The sequence below is a fragment of the Apteryx rowi genome, unplaced genomic scaffold (genome assembly GCF_003343035.1).
Source record: "Apteryx rowi isolate R43461 unplaced genomic scaffold, aptRow1 scaffold_436, whole genome shotgun sequence".
NCBI lineage: Eukaryota > Metazoa > Chordata > Aves > Apterygiformes > Apterygidae > Apteryx > Apteryx rowi.
In genome coordinates this window covers 264,794-285,450 of record NW_020450690.1, presented here as the reverse complement: position 1 = coordinate 285,450, position 20,657 = coordinate 264,794, and the positions used below count along the sequence as shown (strand labels likewise).

General features: G+C 42.6%; 1 protein-coding gene across 6 annotated transcripts in view; it reads left to right on the top strand.

Moving 5' to 3' along the window:
* Positions 1–19,604, top strand: part of NDE1 (nudE neurodevelopment protein 1) — a 21,923-nt gene extending 2,319 nt beyond the window's left edge. For 2 of the 6 annotated variants that reach the window (XM_026076669.1, XM_026076670.1), the window contains 9 exons: positions 1,523–1,647; positions 7,570–7,699; positions 8,811–8,964; positions 12,673–12,821; positions 13,129–13,265; positions 14,353–14,532; positions 15,593–15,684; positions 16,778–16,914; positions 18,198–19,604. In XM_026076669.1, coding sequence (XP_025932454.1) covers positions 7,614–7,699; positions 8,811–8,964; positions 12,673–12,821; positions 13,129–13,265; positions 14,353–14,532; positions 15,593–15,684; positions 16,778–16,914; positions 18,198–18,291 — 1,029 coding nt within the window. In that variant the 5' untranslated portion in view covers positions 1,523–1,647; positions 7,570–7,613 and the 3' untranslated portion in view covers positions 18,292–19,604. Of the gene's footprint in view, positions 1–1,522; positions 1,648–2,427; positions 2,483–2,793; positions 3,011–3,065; positions 3,118–7,569; positions 7,700–8,810; positions 8,965–12,672; positions 12,822–13,128; positions 13,266–14,352; positions 14,533–15,592; positions 15,685–16,777; positions 16,915–18,197 lie in introns of those variants that run through there. The other 4 variants (XM_026076672.1, XM_026076673.1, XM_026076674.1 and 1 more) reach the window with 4 other exon arrangements.
* Positions 19,605–20,657: the final 1,053 nt, after the last annotated feature.

Below are 20,657 nucleotides of genomic sequence, written 5' to 3'. Positions count from 1 at the left end.
CTAATGGAGATGTTGGGTTTAACACCAATCTATTTTATCAGTTAAAATTGTGTGTCATAGGGTTAAATTTTGGAAGTATTAAACATAGTGGTTAAGCTTTGGTTGCTAGGTTGGAGGGTTAGAGAAAGCCTAAATCCTGGGCTATAGAACAAGCAGGATATATTCTGAGAATGACCTGGCCAATTAATTTTGTATTGTTTTAACTAACTGAACATAAAGCAATATTGAAAGATTGAAACCGACGTAAGACAAATATAGAGAGATTTATGTTATATTGATGTCAGATCACTCAAAAAAAAAAAAAAAACCAGCTATTTTTCACATGCATTGTCAAAATAATGGAACATGTCATGTACTGTGACTTCCTTCTCCCAGAATGATCACACCTGCCTATTCTGAAATACTGGTTTCTCCATGATAAGCTTATTGCCAAAAGATAAGATACTGCAACCTTATCAGCACTTATGATTTATACTGTTTTCCTAACTTTGCTTTCCTAGAAGAGTTGGAGTAGCATTCTCATTAAAATAACCAGTATGTGATCCTTAGCACAACAAAAACTGCTGCTTATTAATTATTCATCAGCAAAATAAAAATAAAAGCATTTTAAAACATAAATGATTTTAAAACAGACAAATGCTCTCATAGTTCTTGCAAACAAGGCAATGATAGTAATTATAGTAACCTTTGTATTAATATTTATTGCTTTTGTACAGTAGTGCCTCTGAGCGTCTATCATTTCTCAAGATAGTAGTATACTATTTTGGAATTAGGTGAGAGGCTAAACAGCTTCCTCTGAAATCTAATAAACTTTGCTCTATAAAAATTATTTCAAGATGAGAAATATTAAAAATATTAAAGTTCCTACTCACACTATCCTCCCAAGATTCAAAGAATTGAAGTAAAATATTCTTACTTAACCTTACCTAACCTGCAAACAATATATAAATCTTTGAATTATGGATATGTACTCTGATGGCACGTGCCTTATTTTTTGTAACTTATCCAATAAGATAAACATTCTTGCGTAATGGCAGAACTACAAATTGCTATTGACCCAATTTTTAAAAATACCTTAGTTTTCTATTTAGAGTTGTATAATAGCTTGTCCCCATTTACTTCTGCTGAACATTTGACCTCCAAATTATTTTACTCAGTTTTTTTCACTTAAAGTTATCTTAGCTATAGATACAGTTCTCTTAATGGAATATTCTGCTAGAAGAGAATCCATCATCTTTATTACAGACCAAGTCTTGTTCTACGAAGCCTTTAGGGAGAGGCACATTCCCAATTTAGACAGTTAAATCTTTGCAGAATTAGACTCTGCTCCAGGCCCTAATTCAGGGTCTGGTATTGCATCACTGAAACTGGGATCAGGCCCTGTACGTGGGTGCCTCTCATCCAGCAGTTACAGAGCTGGCTGCAAGGGTGTAGAGTGATACTCGGTGCCATGCGGCCATACCTGTGTGGGCTGGAGCATCTCTCTATATGTGCTGTAATTTGTGTTTTTGTTTTGACTCAGGAAACAAATACCAGACACGCCTAATGACCGAGCGCTTGTGTGCGCTGTTGGTAGGAACACGCCTCTGGCCCTTGAGAAGGCATCTGCGTACCTCAGCCCTCTTCCTATCGATCCCGAGGGTGACGGTATGTCACACAATTTACTGGCTGCGCTGAGCTTCAGCTCTGTCACTGTTTGTGGCCAGCTCGTTCCTCCTGCGGGCGCCTGAGGCTTGTGAGCGTATTTTCTGGAATGATGACATCAGGGGGAGGTGTAGATGCCTGCTGTTTTCTAGTGTTTCATAAAAGACTTTGTCCTTGCAACAGTGAATTTAGTGATAGCTTGACTAGGCACAGAATCTTGTTGTTTTGGTAATAGAAAGGGGACTTTATGGGAAAAATGTTGCAGTTATGGTAAATAGTTAATATCACCTATTCACTGCTCTTTCAGAAGAGAATAGCCTTTGGAATCCAAAAAAAAAAAAAAAAGGAAGAAAGATGTAAAGCTTTTCCTCTTTTATATTTCAAAGGAAAGTATTTTTAACGTTATGAAAACGTTCACGGTAACACGAACATCTTCCTCGGAAGAGGCAGGCGCTTGTGCCCGTTGCAGCTCCCGAAACACGGCTGAAAGGGTGCAGCGTGCTTCACGCGGAGGGCGCAGGCGGCCGGGCCCGGGGCCGGTGTGTGGTGTGCGGCTGTGCCGCTGCCGCTGCGGAGGGGGACGGGGCGGCCCGCTCCCCGCTCCCCGCTCCCGGCCCCGCTCCCCGCTCCCGGCCCCGTTTGAAAGTAACACAAAAAGTTTCCAAGCGCTCCGGGAGGCGCGTTCTGGCGGCGCTGATTGGCGGAGCCCGCCGGGGGCACGTGACCGGCAGCCAATGGGGCGGCGGGCCGGGCCGGTTGTGATGGTTCGGAGGGGCCGGGGCGCGGCCGGGGGCAGCGCGGAGCGGAGCGGAGCCGGGCGGCCCTTCCCGCGGAGGCGGTGAGCGCGGGGCTTTGCTGCATCCGCTGGCGGGCTGGGGGCTCTCCCAGTCCTCCTCCCCTCCCCCCCCCGCGAGGGCGGCGGGGCGGTTCCCACGTGGCGGGAAGCCGCGGCGGGGCGCAGACCTTTCCCCGTCCCTCTTCCTCCGCGCGCGTTGGCGGTTGTGGCCGGGGCGGAGTCGGGGGCAGCTGTGAGGAGCTTCGGCCGCCCCCTCCCTCCCTGCCTCCTTCCCTGCCTCCTTCCCTGCCTCCTTCCCTTCCCGCATCTTCCCCTGCGAGCCTGAACCTGCCTGGAGCTGCTGGAAGGGTTGCTGGGGGGGGGCGGGGGAGGTGCTCCCAGGCGCTGGTTCCCTCCCGGGGTTTGTCCCGCGCGTGGGAGCGGAAGCCCCGAAGAGCTGCTGCCTTTTGACCTGCGGGGTTAGAGCTGGAAGCATCAAGGTCAGGCATTTCAGGAGACAACTCTTGGTGGAGTTTCCTTAAAACTCGCTTAAAACTCAAAGATACTGCAGCTGGACTGGTACCTGGCAAGGTGAGCGCTTTGCTGAAATAAGGCTTTTTGAGAGAGAAGACCCTGCAGAGAGAACTTCTTTTCGGCGTTAGCTGCGGGATTTGGTAGTAATCCTGGCACTCTCTCTGGTAACCTCTTCCTTTTCCTTCTCTCTTGTGGTGATTCTCTTTTGTATTGATTAAACAAAAGAAAATAAGCCCTTATGTGACAGGAAGACCCTTGCAGGGAAACTATTTTAAGCAGATATAGTTTTTATAAGACTGGGAAATTACTTCTCAGGAGCAATTTTTTTTTTTTTTTTTTTTTTTTTTTTTTTTTTTTTTTACAATTAGGGAAAAGTGTCCAGTAGGAGCTTCATCCTCTGTGCTATGGCTAACACACTGGATTTTGTGGTGCTGTTTTGCTCTTATAGTCATTTTCCTGTCTTCCTTTTTAACACTTTATTAAAATAGGAATTGCCCTGAGTCAGGCCCTGGTATAAAGATAGGCTAACATTGTACACCAAGTTAAAATGTTACTTTGTAAAAAAAGGGTATTTGATATGCAAGGGTTGCTTTCCACCCTTTATTTTAGGGCTAAAAGAGAATCTAAGCTGATGTCCTTATAAATTTGGTGAACTCAGACCCTGATCAGAGTTTAACTCTGGTTACAGCATTCTTATTCCTAAATTTAATTTCCTTCAATAGTGTTATGCGTGTGGCTTTTCTTAACTTTTTTCCTTAAGTATTGTTTTTTGCTGTCGCTTCTGTGAAATTGTATCTGGGAACAAATATGTAGATGGTGTTTTTCTTGGTGCAGAAGTCCATTCCCCACCCATGAACACTTCCACTTCCTGTATGATGTAGAGATTTTGTAATGTCTGTGACCAGCACTTGTATGGCTTGCACACAGGAAGTCTGGCCAGATGCATCTTCTGGCACTGATGTGTGCAAAAACAAGGTGCAGCCAGGGTGTGCATGCTGTAGGCTGTGGCTTTCTCTTTTTCTTTTTTTTTTTTCCCCTCCATTTTTTTTCATTTCACATTTAGCTCCATTTAAAAAAATGCTAAAACCCCCTTCACAATTCCCTCCCCTATTTTGTACTGATCCTAGGAAATGAAAAGTTCCTAATTGGTTTTGTTAATTACTTTCCAGTAATTTTGCATACTAGCTCCAAACTAGTTAAAGGTCAAGTGGTGAATGCAGTAGGAAATTACAAAATAAAATCAAAGCCCTACCATTTCTACTGGCGTGTCAGAAAAAAATATTTGAGATTTTAATTTTATGACATTTAGTCAAAAATGAGATTTAATACTTTGTCCAAAACTTAAAGTTTTTCTTTTCAGTTTTTATCTTGCATCTTTGGCTAGTTTGAAAATCCTCGTGAGCTGCGGTCACACATCTCCTGTGCCCTCCGTTTCACTAGTCCTTTCTAATGTAGAAAACAGCAAGATACAGTGCAGGTGTATAGGGAACCTAATAGGTCTTTCTTGCATGTTGCAGGCAAAAAGCTTGTGCCTGTGGCATAGGAACGGTAGTGAAACAATCTGCCATGTTGTGTCATCCCTATGGAATAAATATAGGTCCACCTTCTTCCATGTATTCACAGTTTAAAAATTAATTTTAAATTATAAGTACTACTTAGTAATGGTAACTATGAAATAGGTGTATTCTTAATGGAAAGCACCCTGAGTGGGTCTGGGTAGGTTCCTAATCTCGTGTTTACAAAGACAGTTAACAACAGAAAGGGATAGCATCTTTAAGCTTCTCTGAAAGTTATTAAGATTCTGTAGGCCCCCTTTTAAATTTATAGCCCAGTTAGTAAATGTCTTTTTGGACACAACCCGTAAAATTTTAAAAGAATGCAGATCTATTGGCTCCTGTTAGTCCTTTCAAAGTGCAACGTGAAAGGACAAGTGAGACCCAGCTATGAGCATGTTCAAGCCTTGGAGGCCAACAGGAGCTGTACCTCTTAATTGAAGGTCTTTTGATTCCAGGCCGTTTTTGAGCACTTTCAGGAGCAAGACGTCTTGTATTTCTTCATCATTTTTATCATGTCTGTTGGCTGTCTGAACGAGATATCATGGGATTTATAGTAGTGCCTGCATCAGCCAGAAGAATTCCCTTTTGGAGACTTCTGAAGTCTGTTTTAATTTGTGCAACACAACTGGGCATACCCTGGGTGGAATCACTGTTCTTGAAGAAATACAGAAATTTCCTGTTGTCCAAGTGGTGAGAAATAACTGTCTTAGGGATACTTTGGCTTACTTTTCTCTGGAGTGGTTTGCTGGTCCTTCTTGGTTTCTCGTTGCAACTGCATCACTTCTTTGCACCTGACTCTCCCTCCCTGTCCCTTCTCTGTAAAGGAGAGAAAATTGTCTTCCTCACAAGCGTTCTGCATGGATTGGTGAACATGTTCACAGGGCCTTAAGTATAAAATGTGTCTATTAACATCAAAGGCACTTTCAGTTTGCTTAAAAATAATGGAGAAGATGTGTAATAAACGCTCTTACGTCAGGAAAGTTCATTGTGCTTGGTCTTGCTTTCTGTATTTAATTGGCAAGGGTGCTGTTTGGAAAATCCATGCTTCTTGCTTGCTCCCCTTTTCCCCCTCTTTTTTCCCCAGTATATGTTTCTGAAAATATATACAGACAGCAGCAGCCTTGAGACTTCTTGCTGGAAGCATATCAATATGTCAAATGAGGTGGTTTTATCTGCTATGAGAAAAGAGATGTAGCTTTGTCTAATCAACATTTTGTGTCAAGAAACTGAATTATAAATCTAAAACGTAAGCACTTTTCCTTTGCCCTTCCAGCTCCCAATTAAATGAGAGTATAATTTTCATAAGCGGGTAACTGATACTGTGCATCAAGGAGACTGGGCACAGTCCTGTAGATGTGTAGTCGCAGCCCACTTAGCTGTGACAGCCACTTACTCTTTGCTGGTTTACATCCTGAAAGTCACCTAGGCTATGAAAAATCACTTGTGCTTTGCATCACTGCTTGGATCTTTTAAGATTGGACTTTAGATTCCCAGAGCTCATTGGGTTACTTGATACCGTTGTCATCAGTAGTGGTCAGAATTTCTTATGTTTGCCTCAGGAGAGCTGCCACATAGATAGATGGCTGTTAATCCTGTTTAAACCAGGAGGTTTTCAGAAGAGGAAAGTGTCAACACAGGTTATGAATCATTGTCATTCATTGAGTGTAGTGTGTATGGATGTACATTTTCTTTAGCTATGACACGCTGCTCAGAAGGTCTACTCCAGTGTTTCCTGAATATTCAAAATAAGAGAAGTAGAAGGCAGGACTGGTATCTAAAGGATCTCTGAGGGCTTTGACTATGTTTTCTCTTTACCCTATTAGGATTACCTCTGGGGACTGTTGCTCAGTTTGCTTTGTTTTTGTAGATCTAGAGCTGAGACTTGATAGTTGGACTATATTTCCTCAACTCTTAGTCTCGTAATTTAGGCTTCTGACAACTGCCACTGTAATGAGGTATTTGACTCCACCTTTATATACTGTGCTTGATCTATTGAGGTTTCTATTAAATTGATAATGTCTATATGGAATTGTTACCTTGCCCAGGGTTGCGCAGGGCAGATTATCCAGAGCATTAAGTCTGATATTTCTCCATTGTCAAGACTAACTCATATAAAATGATATTTGCTAGTGACATGTTTATTGGAGTGCATCAAGCCCATCAGAGGGCATTTGTTTAACTGTAATGTCTAGATACTTAAGTCTTCAAGTAGGAGTGACCAACTTAAGGTTCTTGATTTCCATGTGGCTCTCTTTCATGTGTCATTCCCATCTGGGACTGTATCCTGTGACTGGGTTTATTCTGGCACAGGGATAGCTAGAAAGCCAGAATTGTTCACTGAGTTTCTGGTGCCTGTCTGTGTATCTAGTCCAACCAGGTGATATTATACAACGGAGCAGTAAAACCTCTGTGGATATGTTATCCCCTCTTCCCTGGGAACTTCTGGAGCTCCTTTCTCCCATGGCTTTCTGAAGTATGCAGATGTCTTGTAGCTCTCAGCCGTATACAGATGGTGATATTTCAGGTTTAAAGTCAGGTAGTTTTATTTGCCTTGACTTTGGGAGAAATTTTTCACATGTATCCAGCAGTTATGTCCATAAATAAATTGGGCGTTCTTGGAAACGTTAACATGGAAATTAGTTTCTCGACTACTTCTTCCACGTCTCTCTGAAGCTTCTCTTTAATTTCAGGGTAAGCGTCTTTAGGGCTGTTGAAATCAAATTTAATTGCACCGTCTTTGGAGCTGAAGTTGTGTCTCTTTCTGAGATATCTTTTTTTCAGCTGTGTTCTGCATGCATCTGCACAGCTGTGGATAATACCTGAGGTTTGGTGTTCTGTGCTGTGCACTCAGAAGGTGGGGTAGATCCTGCTGGTAGATACTGCTATTCCTTCACTTTTCATGGCATGGATGACAGGGCCTTGTCCAGGCTGGTCTTTAATTTGGTCTCCAGTCATCCAGTGACTTTCTGCAAGGAGAGGTACACCACTCTGCAGAAAAAAAGCACTGAGGTAGTTTGCTACAGAACATTAGCTCTTATGTTTTATCCTTTAATTTTCCAGGGGTGAAAAAATGAAACAGTTCTAACTTCAGCTGGGGACTCACCATGGAAGACTCAGAAGGACATCGCTTCAGCTCAGTGGAGGAGGAATCTAGATACTGGAAGGAGCTGGCTATGAAGTATAAGCAGTGGTAAGGCAATGACTTCATTCCTTTAAGTTTTTCAATAGGATGTGTACACGCTGCATGCAAAGTCATAGATAGCAGCACATGGAGAGAGAAATTCAAGATAGCTCAGCTATTTTGAGTGGTAGCGATAGCAATGCAGTGGCACAGGCTTCTGCATAAGCTACGCCAGCCCAGAGTCCTTTGTACTCATTTGAGCACTGAATCTTGCTGCTGTGGCACTGCTGCTTTTGATACCTGCTCTGGTTTGAGTAGCCCTGTGTATGCTGAAATTGTACTCTTGACTGCAGTCTGTGGGTGGCCTGAGTAAACAGAACACTCTGCAGAACCTTGTTGGGGGTGGATAACCCAGGCCATCACAAAAAGAGAGATGCTGCTGTTCACCCTTGATATATCTGTATGGATCAAGGATGGTTTTTGGCAGCACCTAGATGGGCGAAGAGCCCTGGCTGAGATGCAGCATGCTTTGCTCTTCCTTTTAGCTCAGTATGTCAGTCTAAATGCAGTAGAGCCTGAAAAATTCCAAACTTGTCTGATGCTGATATTGGTGGATCCTTTCTTAGACCAGGTATTCAGACCCTTCAGTGCTGCTTGTTCAGATTATTGTAGGATTTTTTTTTTAATAAAGTTATTTGATTAGAATATAAGGATAGGCCTTCCTTTCCTTCTTTTTCCCTTTTTTCCCCTCTTTTTATTGCTAACAGAAAACGTCTTCATTCATATTTCCCAATGAATAATTAAATAGTTTAATAGGTTAAATATGCAGATGGAGGGTAGACTGTGTGCAGGCTTAAGAGACTCCATATGTCTTGAACACTGTTAGCATAAAGACAGACCTTGGGGGATTTTTGGGGGGAGTGGGTGAGGGGGAGGTTGTTTTTTTTTAACAATTTGTTTTGGGTGGTTTTCTGTGCTTAAGGGGAAGCATTTGCAGACAGTCCTCTTTTTCTTTTGACTATGTGTGTCGAGAGAGAGGGACAGTCTTCTATGTTAAAGAGAAGTACATATAGATAGATTCTTTTTTCTTTTTCTTTTTTTTTTTTTCTTCCTCTCAAGTATACAAGAGAGGTTGTTTTGGTTCACTGTGATAAGTTCTGTTGCTGGAATTGCTCTTTAGTGCTGAGAATACCCAGGAGGAACTGCGCGAGTTCCAGGAAGGGAGTCGAGAGTACGAAGCTGAACTGGAGGCTCAGCTGCAACAAACAGAGTCCAGAAACAGAGACCTTCTATCAGAAAACAATCGTCTGCGAATGGAACTGGAGTCAGTTAAGGTAGGAATGGGTGATGCATACAGTGTCTGCATCCTAAGTGCGAAGATGAGTGAGACTGTGCAGATTCAACTTGCCTTGTGGACAGGGAGCTTCAAAGAAATTGAATGGGAAACTGAAAAGTCATGAAAAATAAAGAAACATCTATCTTTTGTCCACTGTGAGAGTGATAAATACCTCAGTTAATGTTACTGAGCAGGTTGTGTGTTACTGAGCAGGTTTGCAGGTTGTGGCTACATTTCAGGATGGATTTGAGACAGGAGAAAATTGTTGGCAGTAGAGTAGAGACTAAACATGAACTTACCAGCGCTGCTGTTCTGTTCTTTCTTCCATCTACTTAGTGCTTTTGTTCATGGCTTTCTTGCTGTTTGCATTGTGCAGACCCAGATAATAATGTGGACAATCAAAATACAAACATTGAAGTTGTGTTGCATTACACAAAAAGAATTAATTTGTTTTAAAACCTTTTTATGTAGTTGCGTGTAATTATTATCTGGTATAGTCTAGAAGAGCTAGGAAGCAGCATCCGGTAGGTAACGCACAGAACTGAGAGCCATGAAACCCATTAATTCCTGGTTTAGTCACTGGAGCTGTTTGTATGTGGGAAAAACGTTTTAGCCGCCTCACACTTGGTTTGCCTTTTGTGAAATAAAGAACCAGCTGAAAAGCATTAATTTTCATAATTATAAAACATAGGGGATATGAGCTTACTGAGATGGAACTTCTTACCACAGAGGCTTAAGTAGTTCAGTCTCACTGAAGATGCTGCTACTGGGTAGTGTTCTCCCCTGAACTAGCTGACAGGCTTAGAAAATACTATTAGGTTTCCTTAAACTTGAAGAAGAATTGTCACTGAAGTTGGTGGGCCTTTTAAAAAGTCTAATCTTGTTGGCATTTCACTCATAAGTGAGCTGTAGTGACTCAAGAAACACTATCGTGTACTTTGCAGGGCAAGGTTGGTATCTGTGGAAGCAGAGATGAATTGAATTACGCTTCTACTCAATTGGATGCAATAGTGAGCTAATGGGAGTGAAGATGTATGTATAAGTGATTAACCCACATTTACAATGCTTTTTTGGTCTAAAGAGTTATATTTGATGACTATTGCCCAGATTACTGTCCTAAGGAATTATTTTTCAGTTCCAGACAGAGGTCCTGTTGCCCTTCCTTCCCCTTGCCTCCCCACTCAGTGATTTATTTATTTATTTTTCATACTGATAGCAGCAACTCTGCACCTCGCTTCATTGTGCTTGTTACTTCAGGCTGGTCTTTATTCTTGTTGTATCAATGCCTTTGCAATATTAATGTTTTGCATGTTGTGTGGAGTAGTTGTCTACTTTGTTCCATGTAGCCACATATACCCATGGAAGCTGATGGGTGTGGGGAGAAGGCATAATGATTCAACAAAAATAAAACCTGCAGTCCATTTACTTACCATTTTAGGGAGAGGGTGGACTGTTTTCTTTCTCAAGAAGAGCTGAAATATCAGGAGTGGACTATGAACAATCTTACTGCAACAACTGGGAATGAAACAGGAATCAACATAAATCTTCAAGAAGTGGAGAGTAAACATACTTTAAAAACCTTACTTATTCTTCACGGTAGATAACTTTATAAAAACATAGTCTGCTTGAAACAAAACCTGTAACAACTGGTTATTCATGCAGCCTGAAAACTGCAGTAACAGCCTGCAGTGAAGGAACAGAGACTCTATTGATGGTCAGATCAGCTGACAGTTTATTACAATTGGCTAAAAACAAAGACTCAGACCTTGCAGTTCTGGTCTTTTATCTGAATCAATTCAAGAGCAAAACATTAAACTCATGAAGCTGTTGTTGAGCAGCAGCGTTAACTGAGCCCATCAATGGCTGGTGTCTACATGTAGGTCAACACTATTGAAGCTTGCCAGGCCCACACAGCTTGTTGCTTTGAGCTTACCAGCCTGTTATGTGTGCTTGCTCCCTGAGAAACCACAAAGTTCACGCTACTTAAAACTAAATGGAAATAATGCTTTGGAGGGTTTGTTTAGTGAGTCTTGAAAAGCTAGCTGAAAGTAATCCATCTCTCAGAGCTTAGGGTGCTTAAATTCAGCATGCACCTGTGCTTCAGAAAGCAGGAATTATGGCAATGTGTCACCATCCTGTAATCAAGTAGGAATTTCTTAATTCAGAATGGGTATCTTTCCCTCCTCCTTGTTTCTGCATTACATGTGCTAAAACAACTCTCTTTAAATTATTAGTCATGCTAGACTACACACTCTGGTTTTCAAATTCTTGTGCCTGGATTTGTTTTCAGTGATTTCAAGTGTATTGTACTTGCAGGCTGGACTGAGAAGCACTTCAGGAATGCTAGTTATACAGCAGTCTGGGAGCTTCAGAAAAAGTCTCGGGCGTGTGGAAGTGATCTGATATCAAGGTGGTGGGGATAAAGTGTTGCAGTAGATGATGTGCTGTGAGGCTTTTCACATGATGTAGAGCTAACTGCATATGGAGACAGCAGAAGGAGAGAGATGATGTTGCGTGGAGAAGCTAACCCTTCCTTCCTCTAGTGCCTCTCCCAAATGTACCCTTGTGTACATGCCCTAAAGGGAGACAGAGGTTGTTTTAAGATAATGTCCCAATCATGTTACATAATTACACCTGAAATGTTTTAGGATATGGAGCTCTGAACCTGCTTTGGGCTAATAAAACCACAGGGCAGTGAAGAATTTTGCAGGCTCCACGGGAGTATGTAACAAGCTCTGATGGCATGCTTAGATATTTTTTTTTCTTGTCATTTGGACTCCTAAGTACCACTCGACTTTGTCTTGTAGTTGAAAATAAGTGGCTTCATTCACATCCTGTTTTGCGCACTGCTAGAGTCCTTGGGGCTCAGAAATTGCACTGGATCTCGCTCAGGGATGCACACAGATTCACTTTGCCCCAGGAAATCAGTGGATGTTCTTCCCATTACAAAAGTGGATCATGGGGAAGGTGGCAGGCTTACAGCCTTTGGCAGGCAATCCCGTTCTAGCCAGCTACTTGCCTGGTGAGTCCCGTAAATTCTCTGTGGCACTGCTGGGTGGTTTTTGTAAATGCGATGCTGGTTGTTGGGCCCTTCCACTGTGAATGTCAACTGCACCTTACAGCAGCAGGGTAGGATTTGCCTGTCCAGTTGCCTCCTTTTTTTTCCTTTTCACCCAGATTGCATGGTGATGTGGGAGCTCTAGAGCTCTGTGCCTGTTGCATGCCTGGCCACCTGCTTGTGCTGGGTAGGACCTGGGCATGCTCTTTTCCTCATTTTGCCTTTGAGTGAGACACTGCACATGTGAACAAACCAGCTGCTGCTGTTTAAGTCTTTCCCTTGGAGAAAGGCTGAAAGCTCTCTGCATGCAGCAGATGTTTCTTGCGCCTTCGTGAGTAGAGGAGAGATGGGGGAGCCCAAGGGAGAACTGTCTGGGAGAGCAGGGAACAGCCCTGTGCTTTGGAGGTTGGAAATTGCTCCCCAGCACCATCTAATGATAAGGAGTGACAGGAAGAGATCTTGCCTACTGGTAGTCCAGAAATATGGGAGCAAATGGCTTTGTTGAGAAACATCACCTTATAACTAGTAAAATGTTAAAAATCTTACGGGATCCCCCTCTCTCTTTAAGGGGGCTGAGTCAATACCAAAGAAAGGAGAGAATGTGCGTTGCTAAGTCCCTGATGCGCTGTTTGATTTGTCTTTGGTTAGGAAAAGATTGAAATGCAGCATTCAGAAGGGTACAGGCAAATCTCCGCGCTGGAAGATGACCTGGCACAGACAAAAGCTATTAAAGATCAACTTCAGAAATATATTCGAGAACTTGAACAAGCCAACGATGACTTGGAAAGAGCAAAAAGGTGACCTATCCTTCTGTGTTTTCTTTTTCCAGCTCTGTCCTGTCTTGTGAGCAGGGTGACCCTGAGCTGTTTGCGGTGTGGTGCTTGTTAGCGCTGCTGTTCTGAACTAACCACTCTAGGTGATGATTTTGATGATGACATTTGTGGCAGATGGGAAATGTGACTCCCCCTCCCCCCAGCACCTCTACTCCCCTGTCATATCGTACAAGCAAAAATAAAAAACAGATCCTGCTTTCTCTTGCAGGACAGGCGGTTCTTGTATGCACTTAAAGGATCTGGTAGTGACATCTTGTACACTCTCTTTCAGAGCCACTATAATGTCTTTGGAGGATTTTGAACAGCGTTTAAACCAGGCTATTGAAAGAAATGCTTTTCTGGAGAGTGAACTGGATGAGAAAGAGAATCTTCTGGAGTCTGTGCAGCGCCTGAAAGATGAAGCTAGAGGTTTGATAGTGGATTACTCCTATCTCTCACTTTCTCCCCTTCCAACTTGTAGCTGTCCAGTCCTCCCAATGTATTTTGGAGCTTGTCTTTTAAATTTTCCTCTTCTAAACCTGCCATCTGAAATGTAGAAGCAAATGAGGAAACTTCAGGACTGTCCATCCCACTCCCTGAATTTCTGACCTCATTCCAGAGCAGCTCAAAGGAGCAAAAGTCTGCCAACCTTCTGATTTGTGACAATACCTCAGGGCCTTAAGGGGTCAAGTAGAGCCAGCCAAGCTGGTGCATGCGCTGGTCTGGCTTCTTGTAACCTGCCAAGAACAATGTTAGTAACCCCTAACCTCTGTTTCCTGGCCTGTGAGAAATGAAGTCAATGAGACACTAATGGGGTGGTGAGATGGGAGGACTGTGACTGATTTCCAGTTGTCTCTGAGTAGCTTCACATGCTAGCTTCCTGATACCTGTTGGTAAGACCGGGTGAGAAGGAGAGCCATGTAACTATGGAGCTGTAAAAACCTATTTTCAGCTCTGCTCAGACTCTGTACCTTTGGGCAGTTTCTCTGAGCTACAGCCAGGCTGTGGGACATGAGGGCTCCGTTCCTTGGCTAGATAATGACACAGCTTCCTCCTGGCCTCAGCTCACATTTGCTAGATGTGGAAATCGATGTGGAAGGGAAAAGGGTGCAACAGATAGAATTGCCTGGGTGTCAGCCCGGCAGGGAGTTGGGACGTAAGCAATGTGTACCACTTTGCAAAGCCTCCGTCCTGATATGCCTCTGCACGTTCTGTAACATTTGGCAGGAAGGTAATTCCCTGCCTAAAGGAAACCTTTTGAAAGGATACAAAGCTTACAGCCAGGTAGTAGTAACTGAACTAATACTACAAGAACACCTTGAGCCAAAGTCCCAGGAAAGCCTTTAGTGATCACCAAGGTTTTGAGCATATGCCTGGAGTAATCTTTAGAGAGATAAATGGCTTTATTCTCCTTGTGAAGATGAAGTATTCTTTTGAGTAAAACAAACTTTTTCACTTGCGTTTGTCTTGGTGCTTACATATTCCAAAGGCTTTGTTTGTGTTGCTTATCTCATAGATCTACGACAAGAGCTTGCGGTGCAGCAGAAACAGGAGAAACCCAAAACACCGATGCGAACCACTGTGGAAACAGAAAGAACAGACACGGCAGTGCAAGCATCGTTATCTGTGCCTTCAACCCCTTCGGTACACCGGACACCCAACATGAACATATCCACTCCTGGGACATTTAGGAGAGGTGACTGACAGGGGACCGACACAGAAATAATATTTGATACACTTGTTTTTACCACATTTTCTAGCTGCAGGGAGAGTGAGAAAAAGGGCACTGAGATGTGTGTTTTAATCACCATGGTCTCAGTATTCAGACTGTGATTTTGGGTGTTTATTTGTAGGCCATTAATTTCCACTGATGTGAACTGTCTAGTAATAATTATTGTGAGGGACAAGATGAGCTGTTGGGATTTTTACTAGCACTTCACAACTGTCCCAGAGACATTTGGGCTAATTTAGGAGAAGAATTTTTAAAACTTCAGTGTGATCTTTGATGCCACACTTCTGTTATGAATTGGCTTCTCAGTGGAGTAGGTAGTCTTTGAGAGACTTTTTTTTAATCTCTGAAACAGCAGGATAAGTCATTTTAGCTGTCTGTACTAAATTACTTTATCTCTGCTTTCATGCCAGTAGTATCAGTTACCTTTTCATGAGCATAAATTACTTAAATATTCCACACCTCCAACACTAGCTCTCCATCTTCTCACCTAAAAAGCCAGAAATTTGACTCCAGAAAGATTGAGTAACTGTGTTCATATGTATGGGGAGAGTAAATGGAGGGAGTTTCTTGTACTGTCATACACTGATGATTTGATATTACAGCTCTGATTACTAACAAAGTCTGATTGTGGGCTTAGGTACTCTCAACCTAAAAATTATGTTTCACTTATTCATGCTTCTGTAAAAGAGAGAGGATTCAGAAATTCTAGAAAAAATGAGAGATGAAGAACATACCTCTGTGGTCTCACTGCAGCAGTAGAGAAGCAGGGTGGGCTGCTAGCACACATCTCTAGAAACCTAAGCCACACATATCTGGAGACTTTAGCTTAGGACAGTGTAACTTGAGCTGCATCAGTGAGGCAGAGCTTCCTACTCTTAATGGATGTGGAAGATCTGAAGGTCAGATGGAAAAAGGTGAAGATATTGATGTTTCCTCTGCTCTGTATGTCAGGCTGTCTTCTGACCTCCAGTGTCAAAGCTTTTTTCACAGTGGGTAATGTGTCATTCTTTAACCTGCCCTGCAGGTTTTGAGGACAGTTACAGTGCAACCCCTCTCACACCTGCTGCCAGAATATCTGCACTTAACATCGTGGGAGATTTGCTGCGGAAAGTAGGGGTGAGTGATTAGCTGTTAGCCAATGCCCTGGCAAAGGTAGAGCTGTCTGAGACAGCAGCCAGAGCTGACCCTCTGCACTGATGCTCAGGGGAGACTGGAAAGAGTAGCTCAGCCCTTATGTTGGCCAAGCAAGCCTTGAAATTTGGCCCGGGCTTTGCATGTTTCTGTCCACCTCCAAATAAAGATGGGGCCAAGCTCTGTTTTTTTTCTGAGATCTTAATCCCGTGCAGAGTCCTGGCCTTTCTTCCTCTCCAAGTCCCTGAAAGAGCATGTGAAGGAAGAACAAACTGGTGAGAATAAATGAGGAGGGGACCTGCTCCCATGGAGGGCATTGATGTGCTCCTGTGAAGGGCAGAGAAGAAAGCAGGCTGCTGCCTGCTGCCCAGGAGGGTACTGATGGAGTCTGCCCAGTAGTGTTTTGAGCAGGGCCTAATGCCATGTTAGGCTGTAGCTTGACCTTTAAGGCAGTGGTGCTGCTGAAAAAGTTATCCACATCTTCCTTCTGTCTTCTTCCCCATGCCCCAGTGCTTTTTTTTTTTTTTTTTTTTGGCCCAAGCATTTGTATAATTCTTTGATGGGCTGAACTGCACAACTGATACAGCTGAAAGATAAACAGCTGAAAGATAACCTAGCAACAAAGGTGGAGCAATCTAGGGTGGGAGCATGTGGTGGAGAACAGGGTATCTGTGGCTCAGTTCCCTCAGACACTGCCTAATACCTACAACCTAATGTTTGTCTGGCCAGGGAAGCAGAGAGCTCAACTGAACATTCAGTTATCTAGAAAGTGATGCCTGTAAGAAAGGTGTCAAAATCTCCCTGAGGAAGCTGAGGCATTTGTGTTGTTCCTGATGAACACCAGCATGAGCTCCTTAACATCCCCTACAGGAACAGATTCAGCTTCAATGGGACACTTGCGATGACTGGGTTCATCCCCTCAAAAATTCAGAATGTGTGAGGAATTGGGGTCAGGAATCAGCAAGGTTCCTCTACTAGACAGCTTGTCTAACAAAAAACAATGTCATAGATGTCATTTTGGTGTCTTATGAGCAAGAAGGATGCTATCTGACACTTACATCATCTGTGTTTGCTTTAGGCTTTGGAGTCCAAACTTGCATCTTGCAGAAACTTTGTGTATGACCAGTCCCCAAACAGAACCACAGTGTCCATGTGCATGAACAGAGATGTCCTTGAAACGCGCCTGAGTCCTCACCAGCCTCTGTGTGATACAGGGTTAGTGCTGATCTGCTGTTGCTTCTTAGTGAGAACTCTGTGGCTGGTACTGTTCTATTTAGTATTAAATCTTAGTTTTAGTAAAGCTTTGCTTTCAAAAGGTCTGAAATTTAGTTATTCAAGATTCTGATTTGAATGTTTCATATCAGTTTAAAATTTGGACTCACTAGCTGGTAAAATTCAAAGATGATCTGGGAGCAAGTTTTAAAAATCACAAGTTCAAAGTAAGTGTAATTTATTTTATTATAAAGCCAGTTTTTATATGGGGGGAAGTGCAACTTGAGCCATTTATTGGCTCAGTTTGTTTTATGCTTTATGTTCTTGTGCAAGTGATGTCTCCGGAACATTATGGCATGTGGGGACTTCCCTTATCACAGTTTAGATTCTTGTTTATGGGAGAACTGAAGAAAGCAGATAATGGAATCAGTCCAATCCAAATGTCTTACAGTCATTAAGATGCTTTCCCAGAGAGCAAACGACCAAAGAAGTTATCTGATTCAACTTAGAAATTTGTCTGGACACTTGAATTGGTTATCTTTTAACAAGTGAAGAAATATCAGCAAGGATATTACAAGTTGCAGTTCAGTATCTGCTTAAATATGCCAGTCCTGTATTGCACATTCTTTAGATTCTCTGTAAATTAAGCACCTATAATAGAGTTCATTCCAGATTCAGTTATTCAGCCAGACCCTTGCTCCTGCGATACTGGTTTGTCCTGTTACCTCAGCGTCCAGAGTTGTCCTATGGAAGGAGTGCTCCATCTTGTACTTGCTATCCCAGCCTGGGGAGGAACCTCATGAAAGCTCTTATGTGAAAGCCTCCAGGGCCATTCATTTGCATATTCCTACAGCTGATTAACACTTCTACTGCTGTAATGCTAGAACTGAAATTCCAACACCTGTAAAAAATACACTTCTCAGTACTCAGAGGGAAATGGAGCTATGTTTTTGCCCAGAGAGGTTGTGGAGTCTCCTTCCTTGGAGATATTCAAAACACGCCTGGACGCAATCCTGTGCAACGTGCTCTAGGTGACCCTGCTTGAGCAGGGGGGTTGGACTACATGATCTCCAGAGGTCCCTTCCAACCTCAGCGATTCTGTGATTCTGTTTTACAGTGGAAATTCAACCCAGTTAACTAGCAGGCTCATTTAGTGTTCAAGGTGGTATTCTTTTATCTGTTGATTTTTCATGCTGAGTGGTGTTCTTTGGAAGTGACCAGTTAATCTGATAAAGATGGTAAAACTGAACAGCAAATGCACTAATTGCTCTGTTTTGTATTTGCAGGTTAGTGAAACGCCTAGAGTTTGGAACACGGCCTTCAAATATTCCAGGATCAATGGGCCATCCCTCACAAGGTGTTGTCAAGATGCTGCTCTGAAAAGACTGTCTGGCTTTGGAAAACGAAAAGAGTATATATATAAATATATATATTTCAAACTTTAGTTTTAAAGAGAATACTAATGAGCAACCAGGCATCAGCATAAGGGTAGGTGAGAACTGAACAAGAAGCTGCAGCTGGCAGTGGTCTCCTGTGGTCTTGCCCAGTGTGGCCTCTTAGCTGAGCTGTGTGACTAGTGTGATGAAGCAGTGCTGACTGCCAGCACAGTACTTTAAATTGCTTCCTATGTCAATTGCTGTAAATAACTCCTTGAAAGTCGCTTCTTTGACACTGTCAAAGCTGGTGCCCCTCTGCCTATGGCAGAGGCAGTATTCCCTGTGCGGCTCCTCAGGCTTCTGGTTTTGATACAGTACCATGGTGTTCTGGCTTGAATTCTAGTTGTGCTGGCTTTCTGGCTTGGGTGTTGTATGCCTCAGTCACCCAGATTAGAGGAAGGGTTTTTTTGTTTTTGTTTTTTGTTTTTTTTGGATGGAGCCCGAGGTATTTCTGTAGGGAAGCTGCTCAGCTCTTTGCAGGATGTTTGTTGTCAGAATCCTGCAACACAAATTCCCGCCTCTGTAGCGATAAGATGGTTTTGTAAGCAATAATTTGCCATTAAGAATAGGTCGCATTTAAAGGTGAGGAATGTCTAATGCTTGGAGTACTTGGGAGATCCCAGGAATACAGCAAAGTAGGAGACTTTGCACTGGCTTAGCATACAGGCATCCCATTTTGCTGTATATAAAGCCTGGCTGCTGGAGGAAGCAAGAGACCTGATTAACTTGCTAGTTCTAACGTTTTAGTAGATGGGTTATATTGCTTTCCAAACCTCCCTTTTTTAATGTGCCTTGGTTATTTGAGAGGCTTTTTAGCTTTATTTTTGTTGTTTTTTCTATAAGAATATATACTTTCAGCTGTTACTAATTTAGAAATGGCTTTTTAACCTGAAAAGTCCTTTCTACTGATCAAGGGTATCAGAATACTGAGTTATTTTTAAATTAGAGTTCTTCCCTACCAAACAGTACTGTGTTTTGTTTTGTTTTTTCTTTTTTTCTTCTTTAAGTGGAGTGGGTTCACTCATGGTATTAATATATATTACAGAAGCTGGTACTTGCAATAATCATGGCCAAACATCTTTTTGTTTTGGGGAGGGAGTTTTTTTGTTTGTTTGTTTGTTTTTAAATGCTGTGAAAACAGCCACTGATGTATCTATTTCTCTGGAATAGAAAATAACTGCAGATCATTTCCATTCTTCATGCCATCTGCAAAGTTGGCTTATCTGGGAAGCAGAATAAAGCTTATTTTGAATGGTAGTTGTTGGTTCATTTTGAATTTTTTTTGCAGGTTGTCATTATGATTTATGCACAGATGTTTGTCATCAGTATCTCCTCTGTTTCTGATTAATGAAGCCTGAAGAGACCTTCTTTGCTGAATCAACATGCAGAGATCTTTCTGTATCTCTTTCTTGCTCTCATGGTTTCTTACCCTGAGGAATGTAAATAATGCTATAGGTAAAGATGCCCCTGGGATTTATGTACTGCCTAGTATTGGCATTATGCTTTCTTAAAATCTTGAACTCTGGCTCAGGATGCTGTAATCTGTTTTAACATGACTTTGTCCTCTCCTCTCGCATAGGGAACTGACACTTTTCTTATCCATGAGGAACTGAAGCGCACGGGCTGCTTTGTCATTTGTGCTTACACATGGACTCCAGTTCAGTGCACTGTGTAGCCTGGAGGGATGGCTCAGGACGAGTTGCATTTTCCTTATGATATTGCCAGAATTTGCCTGCTTGGTGTGAAAGCTGGCTTGCAGCAAGATTGAGCATCAGCATTGAGATAAGGTAGAGAGTTGGGGTTGTGCTAGAGCCCCAGTTTTCAATTTAAAGTGACTATTACAGATATTATATGTAGATATACTATAGATATGCTATTAATATATTGGAGAGAGATGTTATTAATGTGACCACAGATATATCCAGACAGACTATGGGCTGATATGCCATTGAGAATTTTCAAAACTGTTTAGTCCGGAATAGTCACCTCTGTAGCAGGACATCTTTTGGGAGAGGACTACTAATGACTACTTTAGGGCTCCTAAGATGATTAAGGGACTGGAGCATCTCCCTTATGAGGAAAGGCTGAGAGAGCTGGGACTGTTCAGCCTGGAGAAGAGAAGGCTAAGGGGGGATTTTATCATTGCATATAACTATCTGAAGGGAGGGCGTAGAGAGGATGGAGCCAGATTCTCTTCAGTGGTGCCCAGCGATAGGATGAGAGACAACAAGCACAAACCGAAACACAAGAAGTTCCATCTGAACGTGAGAAAAAACTTGTTTACTGTGAGGGTAACAGAGCACTGGAACA